Source organism: Aptenodytes patagonicus, chromosome 10, assembly GCF_965638725.1.
Source record: "Aptenodytes patagonicus chromosome 10, bAptPat1.pri.cur, whole genome shotgun sequence".
NCBI lineage: Eukaryota > Metazoa > Chordata > Aves > Sphenisciformes > Spheniscidae > Aptenodytes > Aptenodytes patagonicus.
The window spans coordinates 16,429,808-16,448,454 of NC_134958.1; the positions used below are offsets into that span (position 1 = coordinate 16,429,808).

At 41.9% G+C, this 18,647-nt stretch overlaps 1 protein-coding gene across 3 annotated transcripts in view; it reads right to left on the minus strand.

The window, feature by feature from the left end:
* The window catches only part of ALDH1A2 (aldehyde dehydrogenase 1 family member A2), a 58,988-nt gene extending 49,986 nt beyond the window's left edge, over positions 1–9,002 (minus strand). Inside the window, exon 1 of one of the 3 annotated variants that reach the window (XM_076348278.1) lies at positions 8,998–9,002. Coding sequence is in view for 1 of the 3 variants with exons in the window: in XM_076348274.1 (XP_076204389.1) it covers positions 7,531–7,647 (117 nt within the window). In the remaining 2 variants the exon portion in view is untranslated. Of the gene's footprint in view, positions 1–7,530; positions 7,832–8,818; positions 8,839–8,997 lie in introns of those variants that run through there. The other 2 variants (XM_076348277.1, XM_076348274.1) reach the window with 2 other exon arrangements.
* Between the last annotated feature and the right edge of the window lie 9,645 nt (positions 9,003–18,647).

Here is an 18,647-nt window from a genome sequence, read left to right on the forward strand (position 1 = left end):
GGAACTGACTTCAAGTGAACAAGAATGAAGTCCTTTTTTTCTTTTGTCAGTTGGAGACTGTTTCAGCAATGCTATTGGAGCAACGCTTTGATGTGGCTTCACGTATCATACTTTTAGTAATGAAGTGCTCCTATATTTAAAGCTTAGTTACACTGCGTAACTTGAAATTGATGTGTTGCATTCATGTCGCAAAGGTAGATTGCTATTAAAAGTAACAGAAAATGCTGGTCAATAGAAATATGTTTTTAGACAAATTCTGAAATATGGAACTTGTGTTTTGGAGTAAAAACAGTTAGGTGTATGTAGTCTGAACAGGAATTCCTCTATCCATTTGAGTAAGCACAAAAGTAATGAATGATTGGGCCCTTAGATGGCAATCATTTTTTAGACTTCATCTTTCTCCATATACTACTTAGTAGTAAGTCTTCACATAGCTATTTATGCACTTATTTGTGCTTGAGTAGGGATGCCAGCACTTGTCTGAGGATTCCTCACTAGAGGACTGCACAGAACTGCAACTTTCTGAAGATTTTTTTTAAACCTTTACACATCTGTGCTTATATTATATTTCCTTATAATGTTGTTTCTGTATAAATGCATTTTTTGTCTCTCATTTCTTTCAGCTGAACTAGAGTTGATGTTTTGGTTACTTGTTTCAGAGAGTGAGTTCTACTCTTTAAAAAAACCAAACAGATAAAAAGATGTGTTTTTTAGAAGTGGAGAGAATTAAACAATTTGCAGAAATAAAAAGCTAAATGTTACAGTTCAGTCTTAGGAAAGATAGCTGCAAAACTGTAAAAGAAGAAATGTGACTTTATGCAGGATCTGACTAAGAATTTATGATATGGACCACTGAACTCATCTTTTGTCATTTATCTCTGTAAACCTGTGAGATTTCTTGGAAGATAGTTAGTCAAATGAGGAGCCGAGATGAATCAGTGGATATAATTTATTTAGACTTTAAAAAGGCTTTTGATGATAAAGTCCTTAGCAAGAGGCTATTAAGGAAAGTTAGTAACCATATGGTGAAAGATAAAGTCCTGCCATGGATTAAAAAGTGGTTAAGAGATAAGATAAAAAGACTGGAAATAAATGGATAATTCTCCCTGGAAAGAGGTTAATAGCAAGGTGCCCCTTCATTACCGTGACTAGCAATCAATATCTTGGTTCACCTGCTTTTGCAGATCATTAATAGTAAGGTACATAGTTTGCAGATAAAAATATTGAGACTAATCAGAGTACTGAAGAAAATATCACTGGGGCTGAACTTAAAAGGCATTTGGGCAACTCAAGGGTAGATGAAATTTGCCAAAGGTAGTAAATGCAAAGCAAAACCTGTTGGAAGGAAAGGTTCAAGTTACTTTTAGATGCTGATATGTTCCCAGTGACTTGCAATGTCTATGGACAGCTTATTGAAGGCAGCTGTTAATGTGCATTGTAAAGAAGGGAAGACAAACGGATACAGTGGTTCCATTGTGTGGTGCTCCCAGGAACAAAGCAGTTTATGGCAGCGAATAACTTCAAACTGGCAGAGCCCATTAAGGTCTGTGGGGAACAATTCTGTATGGACAGGGGAGATGGACAAGCTGAGCAGAGATCATCAAGAATTTTTGGACTGTTGGGATTTTTTTATCAGAAAATGTGGATACATCAAGACAGAAATTTAATATGGAAATGTACCAGGATTGGTGAACTTCTGTGGGAAATGTTTCTGAAGGACAGAATGGAACGGAGAATTAAAGAGGGATTTTTTTTGTCAGAATGAAAGCGTGTTTTCAAGACACATCATCCCAACTCAGTAGTCCCAATAGGGTCAATGCCTAGACAGCCATAGATCTTGGACCAAATCATTGCTCTGTCCGACATCATGAGTATTCTTGGAGCAAAGACCTGAATCCTACTTTTCCTCCATGAGTGTCCTGCCCACTGGGCTATCAAGTTGATATCTCTCAGGCCTCATAAATACTTACAAGTGTATTATCCAACAGGAGAGAATGTGAGACTCTTTCCAAGAGAAGCCAAAGGTGGATAGCATCCAAAATTGGGACCTATCCACCATCAGAAAGTAGGGATCCATATTCAGGTTTCTGCTCTGTTTGCTTCAGAGCAGGGGTATGAATTCGGCTGCTCTTCAACTCAGGTAAGTGCTCTGATTATTACCGACCTTCCAGTTTCGGTGTGCAAATAAATATATGCATCTGTTGTATTGGAATACTTGAAATCATAAACATTTTTGCAAAGATGAGAAAAACACTAATAGCTCTTGTCTTTCAGTGTATCATCTGACCTTATAGACTGGACAAAGAGAAGAAAATTTACCTCTAGCCAGCAATGTAGTACCGTACAGCTTGATGCATTAAACCAGTTTGCATTTTCCCTAAAGATTCGGTCTTTCCCTAAAAATTCAGCACAGTAAGAGGTCACTGCTACAATAGTTACCTACTCAGTAATATAGTAATTTTCTGCCAGTAGTTATCTACTTGTTGCCAGTTTCAGCCTGGTAGTTTCTGTATTTTTAATGCTCTTGAATTAACATGGTTATAGCAGCTGTACTGGAGTAAGCAAAGGCAGGGGACTGGATATGCATTAAGACTACAATTGTTCCTTGATCCCTCATGCAAAACCTGGGTAAATTGGGCTTGTGCAGAAGACCTTAAAGGTTTGGGAGGAAAGAAAGAATCCTACATTCAGGCTGTTAATTGGAAGGAAGTGCATAGTTTGCAATTGCTATATGGGTTCATGGATTGTAATAGTAAGCACAGAGTATGAACACACTAGAAGAGAATTCAAACTGCAGATTTAAACAACAGTAAATCTAAATACAGTACATACCCTAAAACTTCATATATGATGATAGAGAGGGACATATCTAGTGTCAGCATCAGATGCTGAAGTGTTCCACAAAGGGGAAAAGTAGCTGTTCTATTTGTCTGCTCTTCATGCAGACACTCTGATTTTCTGTGCTCCATCTTTTGTAACTGGACAGCGCTCACTGAGCTGACCCAAAAGGCTAGCTGATTTCTTCAAGTATCAGTCACTGAATCTGACTTCAAAAGGCACTGAAGTAGTGAGCTCATTCAGGGAAAGACAGGTGGGAAATAGCACGTATTCATCACTTACCTGAGTTTTGCCACAGCTCGTCTTCTGTTCAAAAAATGACAAAGATTCTGCATATTATTGTAAATAAAATAGATTTCCTACCTCCTATCTTAATGTCAGTCTAGAATTTTATCTGGGAAACACATTCTGGAAATTCTCGTGAAAAGAATTTATAATAGTGTTCTGCAGCATTCATTTCTGGACAATGCCAAGAAAGCACAATGGGAATGAAAATACAGAAGCGTAGTAACAAAACACTTCAAACCCAAATGCTTATCATGACAGAATTTGAAATGTATTTGTTAGTTCTTGTCTACCCAGAAGCAGTTTGCCTACACTTAATACAAACTGCTCTATACAGTTTTCTCTTGCAGTGCTGGGTAGTTTACCTGGTCTGTGTTTAGAAACTGACCTGATACTAGCCTATGGTGTAAGAGTAGAGGCAAACCCTTCTACACAGGACAGAAAAATATGGTTGTCAGCCAATTCACAGGCTATTACTACAGAAACATTTCTGTACCTCTTCACTGCCACAGCGCTGTAACTTCACACCTTTAGAGCACCTCTTTATAAAAAGCTCTCAAAACCACAATTCCTCAACTTTTCCTTATGCTAAAGTTCTTCAGCTCTTTCTCAGACTTAAATCAGTTGGTAAGCAAGAAACAAAACATCCAGCTGGATTAGTGACCCCAACATGATGCAAAATGAGAACGTTTGTTCACTCAGTTACATGATGTAGTGACAGAGCTAGGACAGGACAGAACCCTAGGGTCCTCATTTTATACCAAGCTGTCTTTTGAAGTCAAGATGACTTACTAAAACCACTATGAAAATACTTTGTAAAGCAGATTTGATTATATCATAACAAAGGAAGGATAGCCACATCCTGCGGAAACACCTTTAGCCCCTCAAACAGAGATATCAGGAGGAAAACGCTGCAAAGGGCTCAATCCATTGGGCTGATTCCATGTCTACTGTCAGATACTTGGGAGACGCTCAAGTCTCAGGGGGGAGAATAGAGTTTCGTAAGAGCATGAAAGAGGGAGGCATCAATGTAACACTAAGCTGAGAACCCTCTGATCAGCCTCAGAAGCTATCAGGTTCTCAGAGCCATCAACTCAGGGGTGTGCTTCCTATACAAAACATGCTGATAATGTGTCCTTACTGGACATCATGCTACAGCTTGTCACACATATCTGATATTTCTGGAGCAGCCCATTCTGGGAGAGTTTCTGGCATAAAGTTGACATTTGCAGAAGTATGACTTGTTGCCAAGGAGAGGGCTGGATCCCCTTCCTACCTATGTGCTCCCTTACGCATGGAGCATAGCACTGCCAACACGTTCCTGACAAGTCTGAGGAGGGCTTGCTGTGCCACAGGGCTGTAGAATAACCTAATTCCATGCAATACTGGAAGATCCCCTGTTCTGCAGATGCAATCCCTCCCCAGATGTTAATGTTAAGAAGTAGAGAATTAGAGTCATCACAATGAAAAGAGAGAGAATCTTGCATGTAGCAGTTTTACTACTTGCCAGCCACGCAGAAAAACTTAACCCTGTGTGCTTGAACACTCATCTTCATGTCTGGTTCACATTCTATTCACCAATTCTTATTACGCAGATCTAAAGCACTTTTCACAGAGACAAGGTATTAAAAAGCTGGGAAAAATATTTCTAATGGCTGGTTTTTTAAAGAAGTGTAGGCTGACTCCCAATATTGAAGTCACAATAGATGCTGCTGCACATCTTACATAAAAACATGGCATCATGTAATTTTCATCACTAATTAAATATATTTTTTCTGACCAATGAAAAACTACATTGCCTCTGTGCGCTGCATCAGGTGTACAGATCAGAAGGACTTAACACACAGTTTTCTGCTCGCTTCAGTAGACCTACCAGAGGAATATTTCACAAGTTTCAATAATTCTGCTAAATAATTGAATACATGAAAATTACATGGGTAGTATTTCTTTTATCTATGTTCTTGGAAGGAGCTTTTATAGTAATTCCAAGGGTAATGTAGTGTTTTAAAGATTAGTGAATAATAAATTTACTTTTTTCCGGTACATATGACAAATCTTTAACAAATCTCATTTAGGGATTCCTGGAATTTTAACATGTTCTATCTTAACAAAACTGTCTATTTCCCAATTTTAGAATTCCAGAAATAGAATTGGCAAAACATATTTTAAAATTACTTCACTTAGTTTAAATGTTCACAGGTACCTCTATTTTTCATAAAGAATTAACTCCCAAATGGTTAAGATTTTACATTCAGAGACAGCTGTAATAAAGAGTTCAAGAATCCTGTGTCCTGGTTGTGTATTTAAAATTCTCAGCTAATAAGCAGGAGAGAGGCTGCTAGGAATGCTTACAGATGTCTGATTTTACAAGGTTTGGGGTTGTGGGGTTTTTTTTTGCTAAAGTGCTTTAGTGTAATGTTATTTATTGTTTATGGAAGTTGTTTGTCATTTAAGACATGAAGTGACCACTCCCCCAAAAGAATCAAGTTACAATCCATTATTTCATTTTTGATTGTTTTTCTTTGTAATAGGTGGGAAAGTAGATCCTGGATAAAAGTCCTGCCCAAGACAAGACTCCAAGCTGAAGCCTCCAATTATCTATAAATCACTTGTATTTCCTGCAGAGAAAGAGAAAAAGGAGGGAAGAGCGAGACAGAAAAACAGAGAGAGAGGATATGCCAAGTGAAATATTCGATACCTGTCCTAAAGCAAATTTCTCTCAAAAGCAACCAGGAGTTACCTGATACCTCAAAACCAAGCTTAGAAGAAACACGTTGCTGTTGATTTTGGCTTAATACTGAAATAAAATAACTTTATTTTACTTGTTCCATTAGTATAAAATGTGTAACCTCTTACATATTGCTGAGATGATGGAACTATATATTCTGAATTATTAAAGGTTACTAGCCAGCTTACATTCTCACAGATAGAAAGATATGATTGCTGATGACTGTTACCTTTTTTGAAGATTTTTAGAACTAATTCTCTAGTTTTAGAACAGAGAAACACAAGCACACTTATTATGCAAACTGACTGTGATACTACTCTCAAGTATTATCCACCGAACACTCTGGAAGCATATTTTACACTGAAACCAGCAATAAACAAAATTCACACCAAATACTATTTGAACAGTATGATTGCTCCCAAAGTGTAACACCACACAACATCAAATAACTACATTCCTTATTTATTTAAACTATTTTCAAAGAAATTATATGCAAGAAACCATATGCATCTTTTAATTTGCATATTGCAGTTTGCATTAAAATGTAATGAAATCTAAAATAGTTGACTTTCCTCTGAAAGATTCCTCTAGAACATGGAATTGCTGTAACAAATCAGGGGACAAATTAGTTTTGGCACCCGCTTAAAAAAGAGAGAAGATGAAAAGCTTTTAAAGTGATGATATGGAGGAAAAAATTACACTACATCGGCCAAAATGAGTTTCCTATCAGCTTTAAAGCTCCTGAAATTGTATTTCCAGTAGATAAAAATGTTATCACCTTTTTCCAGTGCTGATGTGCTTATTTTCCTATTAAGTTACTCGGTAATTAGAAACAAAGTCTGACACATTGTAATCTGTTTATACAATACATTTGAAACTTCTCCAACAGAAATGAAAACATTCTTTAACTAAAGATACTAAAGATGCAACGTTTCAAAATATATAAATGAATTTAAAAATTCAAATTGCATTTACAAACAAGTGACTGTTCTTAAAGCCCATTTTAATCAACAAAAAAAATCTAGTCCCATAATACACCATAGAAAAACAGCAGATTTTTCTACATTGACCCAATGGGTTTGTTCTTAACCCTCTCTTTCTGAAAATTAGTCTTAAAGGTTAGTAGGAAAAAATATGCCCTCTTGCAATATTGTTCAAGGGTGTATTCAAGTATCACGGAAGTTAGTAGAGAGACCTGTTCCAGTGCTGTAACAACCTGGTGGTATTAAGAGTCCTCCAGGAGTTGTAAAAGAGTCCCTTGGGCACACAGGGTAATTCAAGAAAGAAAACATTTTTATTTTCTGATTGAGATATACAGGTATGTATAGTAACTTCCTCTGAAGTACATCAAAAGCAACTGAAGCGTATTTGAGAACTACTGATTCTGCACTGAAAATAAACCCCAACAGCTCTGTAGAAAATACTACATTTCAAGAGAAGTAAAGTGGCAAAGCCAGTCCCAACAGATCTAATTTGCTTTTCTATTATCCTGTGGTTTTTCAGATGATTACAGGGTAAAAATCTGTTTCCTTCATTACAGATTCAAGGCAGTCTTTTAGTAGGTTTTTTGTCTCTACACTCAAGTTGGTTAGGGCAGAATTAAACTGATTTTAAGCAAAATCCCTCCTTTGGAGGGAAAGCCGTGAATTTCCCTGCCAGAACAAACGAACACAACTTACCTTGGTGTATTTGATTTCAAGGTTGAGAGTGGGAGAAGGCAGCAGATGCAGAGATGCCATCAGAGCTGCAGGATCTGCCTTCACCTCCCCTGGCATCTCAATTTTACTGGAAGTCATAGTCTTGGGGGGGTTTTATAGTACCACCGAGCCCCCCGCTCTGACCTGATGTGTTGTGTTTTGGATTGGTGTCCCCCCCCCCCGTTCCAAAGACCAGCGCTGAAGATGTTGCTCTCGTCCTCTGTATATAGGCAGGTGTCAAGCCGGGTCTCCTCTTATTGGACATGGGGGCAGAGGCAGGGGGGCAGGTCCATCCTACCTAGGGCGATAGCGGCACAGCCCCGCTCACTCGCGCGGCGCAGCCGCGGCGCCCCGCAGGCCTCCGCCGGGCCCCCCCCCCCCCGGCCCCCGCGTCCCGTCCCGGGCGCCGGGGATTCCCCTGCCACCCCGCGGGAGGATGGAGCTCCCGGGCGCGGGTCGCTGCCTCCCGCCCGAGGAGCGGGACTGAGGAACCCGGTCAGCGCCGGCGGGGGAGCGGGGGGGGGGGGTCACTAAAACTGTCGTGTTCCCCCTCGTCTCCCTCGTGCCGGGCGGGGGCCGGCGGGGAGGCGCCGCGTCCGGGAGAGGCCGGCCTCGGCCCCGCGCCGCCCCGCCCGGGCATCCCGTGGGGAGCCCTGGGGAGCCCCGGCCGAGGGCAGCGCCGGGGGTAGGCTGGGCCTCACTCGGGAAGCCCTGGCGGGGCGGGGGGGCCCGGGAGACGGCGACCCGCCAGCGGCATCGCCTCACAGCGCGGGCCCGGGCGGCCGGCTCCCCCTCGGGCACGGAGCCGACGCGCAGCCGGCGGGGCGGGGGCGGCCAGGCATAGCAGGGCAGGCAGCCCCTCACGGGTCCCGGGCCGAGGCGCGGTGAGGGCACGGGGCCGCCCCGCGGCGCTGCCGCTGGGCCGACAGGGCGAAGCCTCCGCCTCTGGGGCGGCGTGTCCGTCCCCGCTCCCCGGCCGTCTACCGCCGCCCGCTACTTTCCCTGCGCTGCCCGCTCTCCTGGCCAGGGGCTCCGCGCAACACCTGGCGGCTGCGCTGCTGCCCTCCCCCGCTCCCGCCACCGGACGCGCGCTCCCTCGCAGCCCCCGGGCGCTCTGCGGAGCGCCCGTCCCCGCCAGTTTTGCTCGCAGCGTGCCCGCTGCTCCCCGGACCGCCTCGCTTTTATTTTTGCGGCAACTGACATCAAAGTGGCTGCGCGTCCCCGGTGACAGTGATGGATGCGCGGAAAACACCCCCCGCACCGACTCTACCTGCCGCACCGGCGGCGCCATCCCCGTCCGCCTGCTGCCCCCTGCCGGCCGCGCGCCCGCCGCCGCCCGCCGCTACGGCAGGGGGCCCCCGCCGCCCGCCGCGGGGCCGCCGCCGCCCTCGCCTCGCGCCCGCGTCCCGCCCCGCGCCGTGCCGAGGGTGGCTGCCGCGCGCCCCTCACCTCACTCCGACGTCCCACAGCGTCTCCCCCACGACATGGCCGCTGCGTCCCCCGGCGTCCCCGCGCAAGGCCCCGGGCTGGGCAGCGCTGTTCCCTCCTCCTGGCGCCAAGGTCCCCGCTCTCCTCCAGGCCGGCAACGCTGGGCGCGCTCCTTGTCCTGCTTCCCGCGGGCCCGCGCTGCCGTAGGGCTGGGAGCGCCCTTCCCCTTGGTCTGCGGGGGCCATCTCCGCAAAGTGGGGTTCTTGCTTGTCCAGGGTTTCTCCTTCATGGAAAACCGCTGTACACCCTTCCTCGCTTTCCCCTTGCAAGGTCCCACACTTACTCCCTTCGGCTATGGGCTGTGCAGTCCTGCCTCTCCTCCTTCCTGTACAACACTCTCCCATCTTCCAGTGCTGAGGGCACTGCCCCTGCAGCCCCTCCCGCCGCTGACGGTGCATGGCCATGGGCACTGCAGCTGCTGCAGGCATGGACAGCCTGTGTGGAAGCCCAGAGGTTTGGGACTCGTCCAGTGAGGGCACCCAGGTGCACCTCTGTTTCCGAATTCCTCTCAGGAAAGAAAGTGACCAGGAGGAGCAGGTGCTTACTGCCAGGGCAAGTCCTGCAGCCCAGCTGTGGCTTTCTCTTTTCTTGAAAGTTCATCGCAAAAGGAAGAAGCCTAAAGAGCAGAATAATTTGTTCAAGCAACCGCCACCTGTTCCCAACTATTATTTTTTTGGGGGGGCCCTCTTAGTGGGGGGCCACATCATGCAAGATGTGCATCATGCAAGAGGTTGGGTGTGACGTACAGTGGGTTACTGGGAAGTCAGCAGCCAAATAGAGCCAGATGCCATAACTCACTGTCTCAAACTCATCACGTGTGCAGCAAGCAGCGCATATGCGGTGGACATCTGTCCTAGCTTGCTGGATGAAACAGCAGGTGGCTTGAGCTTGCGCCCTGACTGGGCTGATGGACATCAGAAATTTATGGTCAAAGCCCTACGTTCACTCTGGTCAAAACTTCTAGGCAGAAGACATATGAAGCCCAGACCATTTTTGTTGCTTTAGTCAAAATCAATAAAGTTCTGCTTACTGATGCAAACACTCCCAACATTTTGAAACCGATCAGATGTCATGTTTTTAAGTTATCACATCCCAGATAGATAAACAGAGAAAGGACACCAAAGGGTACAGCTGTCTAAAGTTGGCAAAACAAAGCAGCAAGAAATATGCCATGTGACCTTTTTATTGACATAGTCAAGAATAAACAATGGGATCTGGCTGTGTTTTGATTTTGTTACATTATCCATTTGTTGATTCCATAGATATTCCTTGCTCTGTGTTTTATAAGTTCACAGACAATTGAAAAGACTGTCCCAGCGTTCTCTTAGTGTTTGTACAGGAGCACGGGACAAAGGTTGCTTCTGCACAGACAGGCAGAATAGATACAGAGTGCCATTTAAGTCATTTCAGGGTTAACTTGCATATTTCTGTAAATTTCCAACTCAATAATGAAGGAGACTGCAGATTTTGCTTTCTCTCATTTTTCATCTTTCCCCCCCCCTTCCCCGACAGAGGAAATGGATCCATAATACTGTGCAGTAATGTGACATGCAGAGCTGTCAAACTGTGACACTTGGGATGAGTGAGACTTTTAAACGTCAGAAATTCAATTTTTAATGGCACACTGGCAACACAGACCTAACACTTCATCACAGGGATGACACTTTCTAAAAGCTGTTTTAAAATAAATCAGAGTGGGGATGTGCTCCTTCAAAAGGGGACTGCATTTAAACAAGTTTCAGGAATGAGGAAACTATAACAGTTTCATTATTAAGTCAATAAAGTTCAGGAGATTTTGGTGAGAAGAGATTCGAGTGCATGTGGAGATGCAGTTCAAACCCACATAATCTGGAGCTGCTTAAGCGACCTCCATCAACTGCTTGTCATACAAACCGCATTCCTCTTACATCTAAAAGCAATCCAGTTTGCAAAAGTACTTGAAGCCGACCACCTTTAGACTGACTGCTACCTACGCCTCGTTGGCATTCCTCAAGTGGAGAATGGCACTGCACTTACCACGCTGCAGGCTCCTGGTCTACAGCCAGCTTCAGAGGGCTCCCCAGAAGAACACGGTGGATGCGTGCCGTTGCTCTTCCCGACAGCAAGTGACCAACCACAGTTCCTCTTCTACCACCTGAGAAGACAATGATGCAATGATGGTCTTAGCGCCAAGACCACAAGTGGGTTCTCATCAAGTACAACTGTAGCTTTGCCGAACAGAATTAGGAGCAAGGTCTGTAATGCTATGTTGGACACACTGATGAATCCAGCTTGGTGAGCGGCTTCAGTGATTCAGCACTACACTGGCTACTTCATGATACCAAATTGAGTCATGGCTTCAAATCACACAAGTGAATATTTAATATTTAACGCAATTTCTTTGTGGAAGGGATTACTACCCTTATTGCCTTGGACATTAGGATAATAACTCAGTAATAACAATGAATACAGAAGTAAACTAATTAATTTGTGAAAGAAAAAAAAGTGAGTCCAACAATTGCTAAGAAGAGAAAGAACAGAAACAATACCCCAGGTTCAGCCCGAGTTCTGCGGTCCCTAAACACCTACATACGGCAGAGAAACCACTCATTCTTACTGCAGTCCTGTAGTTTCTGGGGGTTTTTTGTGAATTGGCAATACTAAATCAACTGGCAATTAAGTCAGACTGGCTTATTTTCTCTCACATGAATGGGTTTTAATTAAACTCCTACTTAGACAGCAAATCAGGAAGCAAATATGTTCTGTTTCAGATTGTAATGACAAAGATATTACTGTCTTCACACTTTGTGAAGAAATGGCTGTCAAAAAAAATGAAGAACCACCAAGTGACTCTGTTTCTTGCTTCAGTGTCAGAATTTAGGCTGGTATATAGCCAAGATCAAAATAATTCCTGAAGAGTTTTATTTTTATATTTAAATCAATCTGAATGGATAATTTGAAGAAAAACCTTTGTTTCATTTACAAGTCTCAATTTCTCCACCCACCCCCAGCAACTGGTATTATTTATAGACAAGGACATAGACGTTGCTTATACAAACACCATCTGATGGAAACAGGACCTTTGGTAGCTAGAGAGGGTGCAAAAGGCAGAGATGTGATGTTGAAGACAATACAGATGTAATTAAGGCATTCCTGGGTTGCTCAGTCAGAGTACTGGTATTTTTCTGCTCTATACTGCTGTGTCCCCATTGCCTAAAGGAAGTCATAAAACTAGAGGATTGGGTGAAACTATCTGTATCTCAAATACCTCTGTTGGGCAGAGTAGCTGTACCAAACCATATACTGATACACCACTGAAACGGACAGTGGCTACAGCAACTCCAACAACACAGAGCGCTTCGTTCTTACTGCTTCAAATCTGTGAATATTTCTTATGCTCCTTAGTGAGCTCCAGACTCTAAGCACTTTGTCACACACACGAAGAAACCGAATCACATCATTCTGTCAGACACTTCCAGTGATTCATTTCAAGATCAACTTCAAAACCTGCCCCAAAATGATTTCGGTCTGACCCATAAGTTCTTTTTTATATATATTTCTCTCAGCTGTCCCGCTACCATTTAGCAAGGATATCCCTGGTTCCTCATACAAATTCAGTATTGACTGAGAGCGCCTACTCCTCTGTACCCTTTGCCTCCTGCCTCAGTAAATGTCCCTTCCTATTTCTTATGGGCTTTAGAAATCATTTGTGGAAGAAAAATAGGGACCGAAAAGGAACTTCCACTAAGTTAGTTTCCAGCTCAGATTTCCACTTACGAAATCTGAACTTCATTTTCTCATATACACAGTAAAAGCTTCAGCCTCAGGTGTCCTATTTTAATTGCCTGCTATTTTCATTACTGACCATGATGGCAGCAAATGCTCTTCAGGAGATACTTGTATTTTAATTTATCTGCAAACATAAATCACACGTTATAGCACTTTTTTCCTCTAGGTTAATTGAATCAATTCTCTAAATGTCTCTAAGCCTGATCATCTGAAAGAGGCTCACTGTTTGAAAACTCTTAAGAATTATGGCCCTTGAATTGTGTGCAGGATGGTATCAGTCCTTGCTCCAAAGATATTTTATACATATAAGGTAAAAATACTGTTATACACTTAAGCAATATTATCTGTAAAGCAACACCCACAATACTGTGATGATCCTATAAAATATTATTTCAGAAAATTTTCAAATATTCCAGTGAATGAATTGTCTTAATATTATAAATCTTATTAATGATTGTTTAAGAATGAGTCTGGATATATTTTAAGTTCTAAAGAAACAAAAGAAAATCTACTTTTATTTTCCTTATTTCTACATTACCTTTAACGTAAAAAATAAAATAAATGCTGATATAAAGAACAACCATTTTTATTACTGAAAATCCAGGAATGGCTAATGAAGAAAACTTGATTTTTACTAAAAATGAGTCAAACGGATCAGTTTTCTTACCTGTGATATTGGCCATTTTATACTGTAAATTGCTGCTATGGTAAATTCAGTCCTAAACTGAAACTCAAATTTAAGGATTTAATTAAGCCACAAATAATTCAGCGCCAGTGACAGTGATGAAGCAGAATATGCTTGGAAAGACTGTTAGTGTTTGACTCACTTTATACTTGGGTCAGTTTCAAAAATTAGTATGATAGTTTAAGTCGACAGTTGAAACGTAACATGTCCCTCACTAGACTGTTGTGCAGAAGGCTGATTTTGCCAGTTACGGAGTGAGCCTGAGGTGCCACTCCTTTAGACTGAAGATTTCCTGAAACCATCCAGCTGACAGCTGCTCCTCGGCTGGTCACCACCCTGTGCACAGCGACGCACAGGAACACACAGCCACGGGGTGGTTTAGCCCAGTCTCCACAAAATAGCACCCATCTTCTCCTGCAGAGCATACATGGCAGTGAGTGGCAGTGCCTCAGGAGAGTGCTGTAAAGAACGCGTGCTGTTAACTGTGAAGTTATAGGCAACATGCTCTTGGTTGTAGGGATTCTATTCTGAATTTAAATATATAAAAAACCCTTTCTATTTTGAATTTCTTTTCAATTTACCTGTTTGAATTTATTATTTGTAAAACACATCAAGCCCTAAATGGATTGACCTTCTGCTAATGTATATCACCTAATGAATGGATGCAATTAACTAATTCATATTGGAATATTGCACTTTCCAGATCACATTTATCATCACTAAATGTGTGATCTAGTTTGCAAGTTTAAATTTTTTATTATTACCCTTTAAACTAAAGAAATAAGTCTTATATTTAATTACCTGAACTTACATATTCAATTAATAGCTTCATTACCTTAATGAATATAGGTACCGCACAGAAGTAACAAAAGATTGCTGCCTGGGTCTGCTCCTAAGTACACCCTATAAAGGGTCTGCTATGAACCTCAGAACAATTTTTTTTAATTTAAAAATCTTGTCTGGGGAGTTCCAAAGGAACTGGGCCTGGCAACCCAATATCCTTATACAGGGGCCTGAGATAAATTTATCATCTATATTGTTAATATTTAATATGTAAAAGGAATCCCAGAAGCAAAGCTTATGTTTCTGGAAAGACAGAGGATTTAAACATTCAAATGTGAATCATTCTGAACGAAAGGGAATTAAAAGAACGAAAACCAGGCAGACTAGCACCTCTCCTACTAAAGGACAAGGGATGAGTGTTTGGAGAATGGAGGCAGAACAAACAAATGCTTTTGTTGCGGGAGAGAGGGGACAAAACACCAGGAACAGCAGCTCTTACAGAAAATGCTTCTCCAACAGAGAGGCAAAACATGGCTGGATGGCATCCTTGGGGGACCATGTCGAGTGGGTTGGCGAGTCAGATGCAGGAAACTGTCACTTTCCTGATGGTAATTAGGTTTCAGAACCATGAATCGGGTGTCCTATTTAGCTACAGCTATTTGTTTGCCAAACACGCTGCTTGGCCTTTGTGCATCAGTGGAGTCAAATCTGTCATTATCTTTGGCTTTCATGTTAAATCTCTTCTATTAATTAGGTAGGCTCAGATCTCCTGCTCTTCACAACCCTACAGGTAGCCATAATGAGTCGCAGGGTGTCTATTGCTATAGGGAATCTGTGCCCTGTAGAAAGATGAAAGGTTTTGACAATGTATCCCATTCGGGTTAAGAAAACATAGGGCTTAGATCACTGCAAAGCCCACTGGATATACTTTGAGGTTTTCTTCATGCTGTGTGGATATATTTACCAAGATATCTTTTGTTTTTAATAGCAAAGCTGAATTTAAAATTTTGATCTCCATTTTGAGGGCTTTTTATAAAGAATTCAGAAAAGGAAAGAGTTATTTTAAAAAGAACATGCTGTCAATAATCTTCCCTTACATTCACTTCTCATGTACGTTAACTGTTCAAGAAAAGGGAATACGAAGAAAAAAAGAGCAGGGAATTGGCTGCAACAAAACGTTTGTCTGTAATAAATTGATCTATTCCTTAAAAGCAAAATTCTTCTTGTACTGAAACAGTCTTTTTCCAGATGCATGCAGAAAGTCAGACCTGCCCATACTGTAACCTACCAGATAAGCTTATACTAGAACCGTATCCAGCACATTCAGAAGGAAGAACAGCCTAGCGCAGCAGATAACACTAGTGCACATAACCATCTGTACAGCATTTCCCTAACACTTTCACATTTTGCCAGCACTGACAGTCCTGTCACGGAGCCCTTCGGTGTGGAATGTTATCTGTGCCCCACTATGCCAGCGCGGCTATCGCAGAGATTAAACTGGCTTGGAAACTCTCAGGGCCTGTGTTATACACAGACATGTCTGTACAACAAATTTCAAAATTTACTATCATCAATTATATAACTATATATAATATATATACCTGTAGTAACATCAGTTATGCACTGAGGCCTGATGGTGTGCCCAGCAATCAAGAGCAAAGAAAAGTTTTGGGTCCTGTTTTAGAGAATGTCCAATTTAATTCTCCCTGAAATCGGTGTCAGCAACAGCGGACTTCAACAAGCTTTGAATCGGGCCTTGAAGATTACTGGCAAAAAGCTTGAAAAACACATGTGGTGTGGTTTTGATCTCATATTCATGATCTGGACTGAAATGTTTTATCTGGACACTGAGATCACAGAAACAGAGAAGAAAGAACAAAGAAATTCTCAAGGGGTCACCTCGTGTGCCCTGCCCCTCCTCCAAGGTGGGCTCAGCTAGACCTGAGCTGCACATTACAGATGTTTGCCCCCGTGAGCACTTTTTCACCAGTGTCTACAGCAGAGACAGAGGGATGATCAGAAAACACAAGAACTAAAGAAATAGGGTTTTTATGTACTCAGAAAGCTTAGAATGCTGAATTACAGTGTGTTCAGATCTTCCTCACCCGAATTTTTTTCTTTGAGTTCCCCAGCAGCAGGATCAATCCATAAAACAGAGAATGTCCTTTAAGAACCATGCAGCAGTTTCTGTACGAAAACATAAATATAAGTTAGGCAAAGGCATTTGACCAGGGACATGAATTACAGTAGATGTACACATTCAGGCTTTGTCTAATTCAACTAAAATCAGCAGATTTAGACTTAAAAATAATTTGGCCCATATTATTACAATACAAAAAAATATATGGTGTATTTATAGCCTTGGTCTCTCCAGCTGTGTTGGTTTAGGTTTTATTACATCAGTAATAACAATTTATGTGATACTCTGAATAATGTGCTATTAAAAATTCAGTACAGTATATACTGTTACCCATGGGATTTAAACTGTGGGAGCTATGTGTATTATTCTCTACTTTGCTATTTCTATAGGAGTGAAGATTACTATAAAAATGGTTAGGTTATATACACTGTGTGAATTCCTGCTCTGCTTGAATCCAGGTGAAAAGAAGAAATAGTTGAGTGCAGACTGCCTTGGGGTAAGGGTCCCAAGGGTCTTAGTCTTGCAATCTAAGGTTACACTGATCACATGTTCAAGCATGAACAATAATATCAACGTGCTTTTGGATGTCTTTAAAGAACGCCAATAGATTTGTGAGGCATAACTTCCCTTAACAGAATCCATTTGATGCTTCTACAGAGTATCAGCTTTATCTGTGTCTATTGATTTTATTCTTTACAACAGTTCATCTAATTTTCCTGGCATAGAAGTCACATTGACAGTTTTGTAGTTCCCATGATCACCTTTGGAGGACTCTTTTGAAAGACCAGTGGATCAGTGGTACGTTTCCTATGTTCGATTTTGCTGGCACTAGGATCAGGTTCAGTGAAAAAACAACCCACTGGCACTAGCACTTCAGTAGTTGAACGTTTGAATCCCTTGACAGAAACACTGCACAGCTCCAGCAATTAGTTACTGTTTAACTTATCAATTTCTCTTGAAGTCTTTCCTACTGACAATTCATTTTAGGACAGTTCCTCACACTCAGCCCACCTAGCATTTGGTTCTTTAGCAAGGCAAATAATTCTTTTAGCTTTTTAGCTGTGGAGTTAGCCACCTTGAATGCTTCTTCCACACTTTCATCCTCTATAGCTTTACTTACTGTCTTGCAGGACTCCTCTGGTGATGGAATTTGAAAAAGGTTATATTATTACTTCCACATTCTTGGAAAAATCTTAAAATCTTTTTGGTCAGCTCTGTTGTGGTTCTATATTTAATATGACAGAATTTATGCTCTTTCTATGCTCCTTGCTTATATACGACTTCCATTTTTGAAGGATGTCTGCATTTTCTTCCCTCAGATGCCACAGTTGTCGATATTTATGGATGGCACTGCCAGTATCCTTACCATTATGACTGTGGGAGCAGGGCCCAGGTGAGGAAGATCAGTAGAAAACAGTAATCACAGTGTATTTTCTTTCCATTGTTCAACCAGGTGGTCCATTCCATGTGACTAAAAGGCAGTAACACAGAGCATGGATCACATGGGTTAGTAATTAAGGTCAAAGCTTTCATGGTGTTTATCTTTACATTTTACTTGTCTTTCTTGTAATGCCACGTACATATTTCTTAGATTTGGGAAATGTCTTTAGAACCTCTTTCTGAATACAATAAAAGGAGAAACAATTCAAATTTTCTGTGTTGCCCCCTCTTCTCTTTGAAAATGATTCCAAAGTGTAGCAGTGACTTTAAATTGCCAATTGTCAAAAGCGGAAAGGATTTACCAAGGGAGCAATCATGCCCTATGTATTCTGTTCTTCTATACTTTCTTAGAGCATCTGCTTGAATCTGGTTATGGAGCTGAGGAGGACCTTTGGTCTAACTTGGCATCACAGTTCTTATTCATGGAGTTAAATCATATGAGTTCTATAAAGCATTGAAGAAAATCCGAAGAAAGCAAACGTAAAATATACATATTTGTGTCAGTTCTCCACCCTGTAAAGACAGAAAATTGTTATAAGGAAGGCAATGTGATCTGGACAAATGAGTAGGGGTTTCCGTCTCGGACATGTTATCGCCCTATTGTTAGCTGAAAAATAACGTTAATGCCTTCACACCTGTTATGAGACTAAACTAAGAGGTATCTGCATACTACTTTGTGAGGGAGACCTGCATTTGCATAAGAGGAAGAACTGCTATGGACAAACAACTAAAAATTGCTTTCATAAACGTATTTGCTTATTTCTCATTTTCCTGGAAGAGAGGAAGTGGTTTATC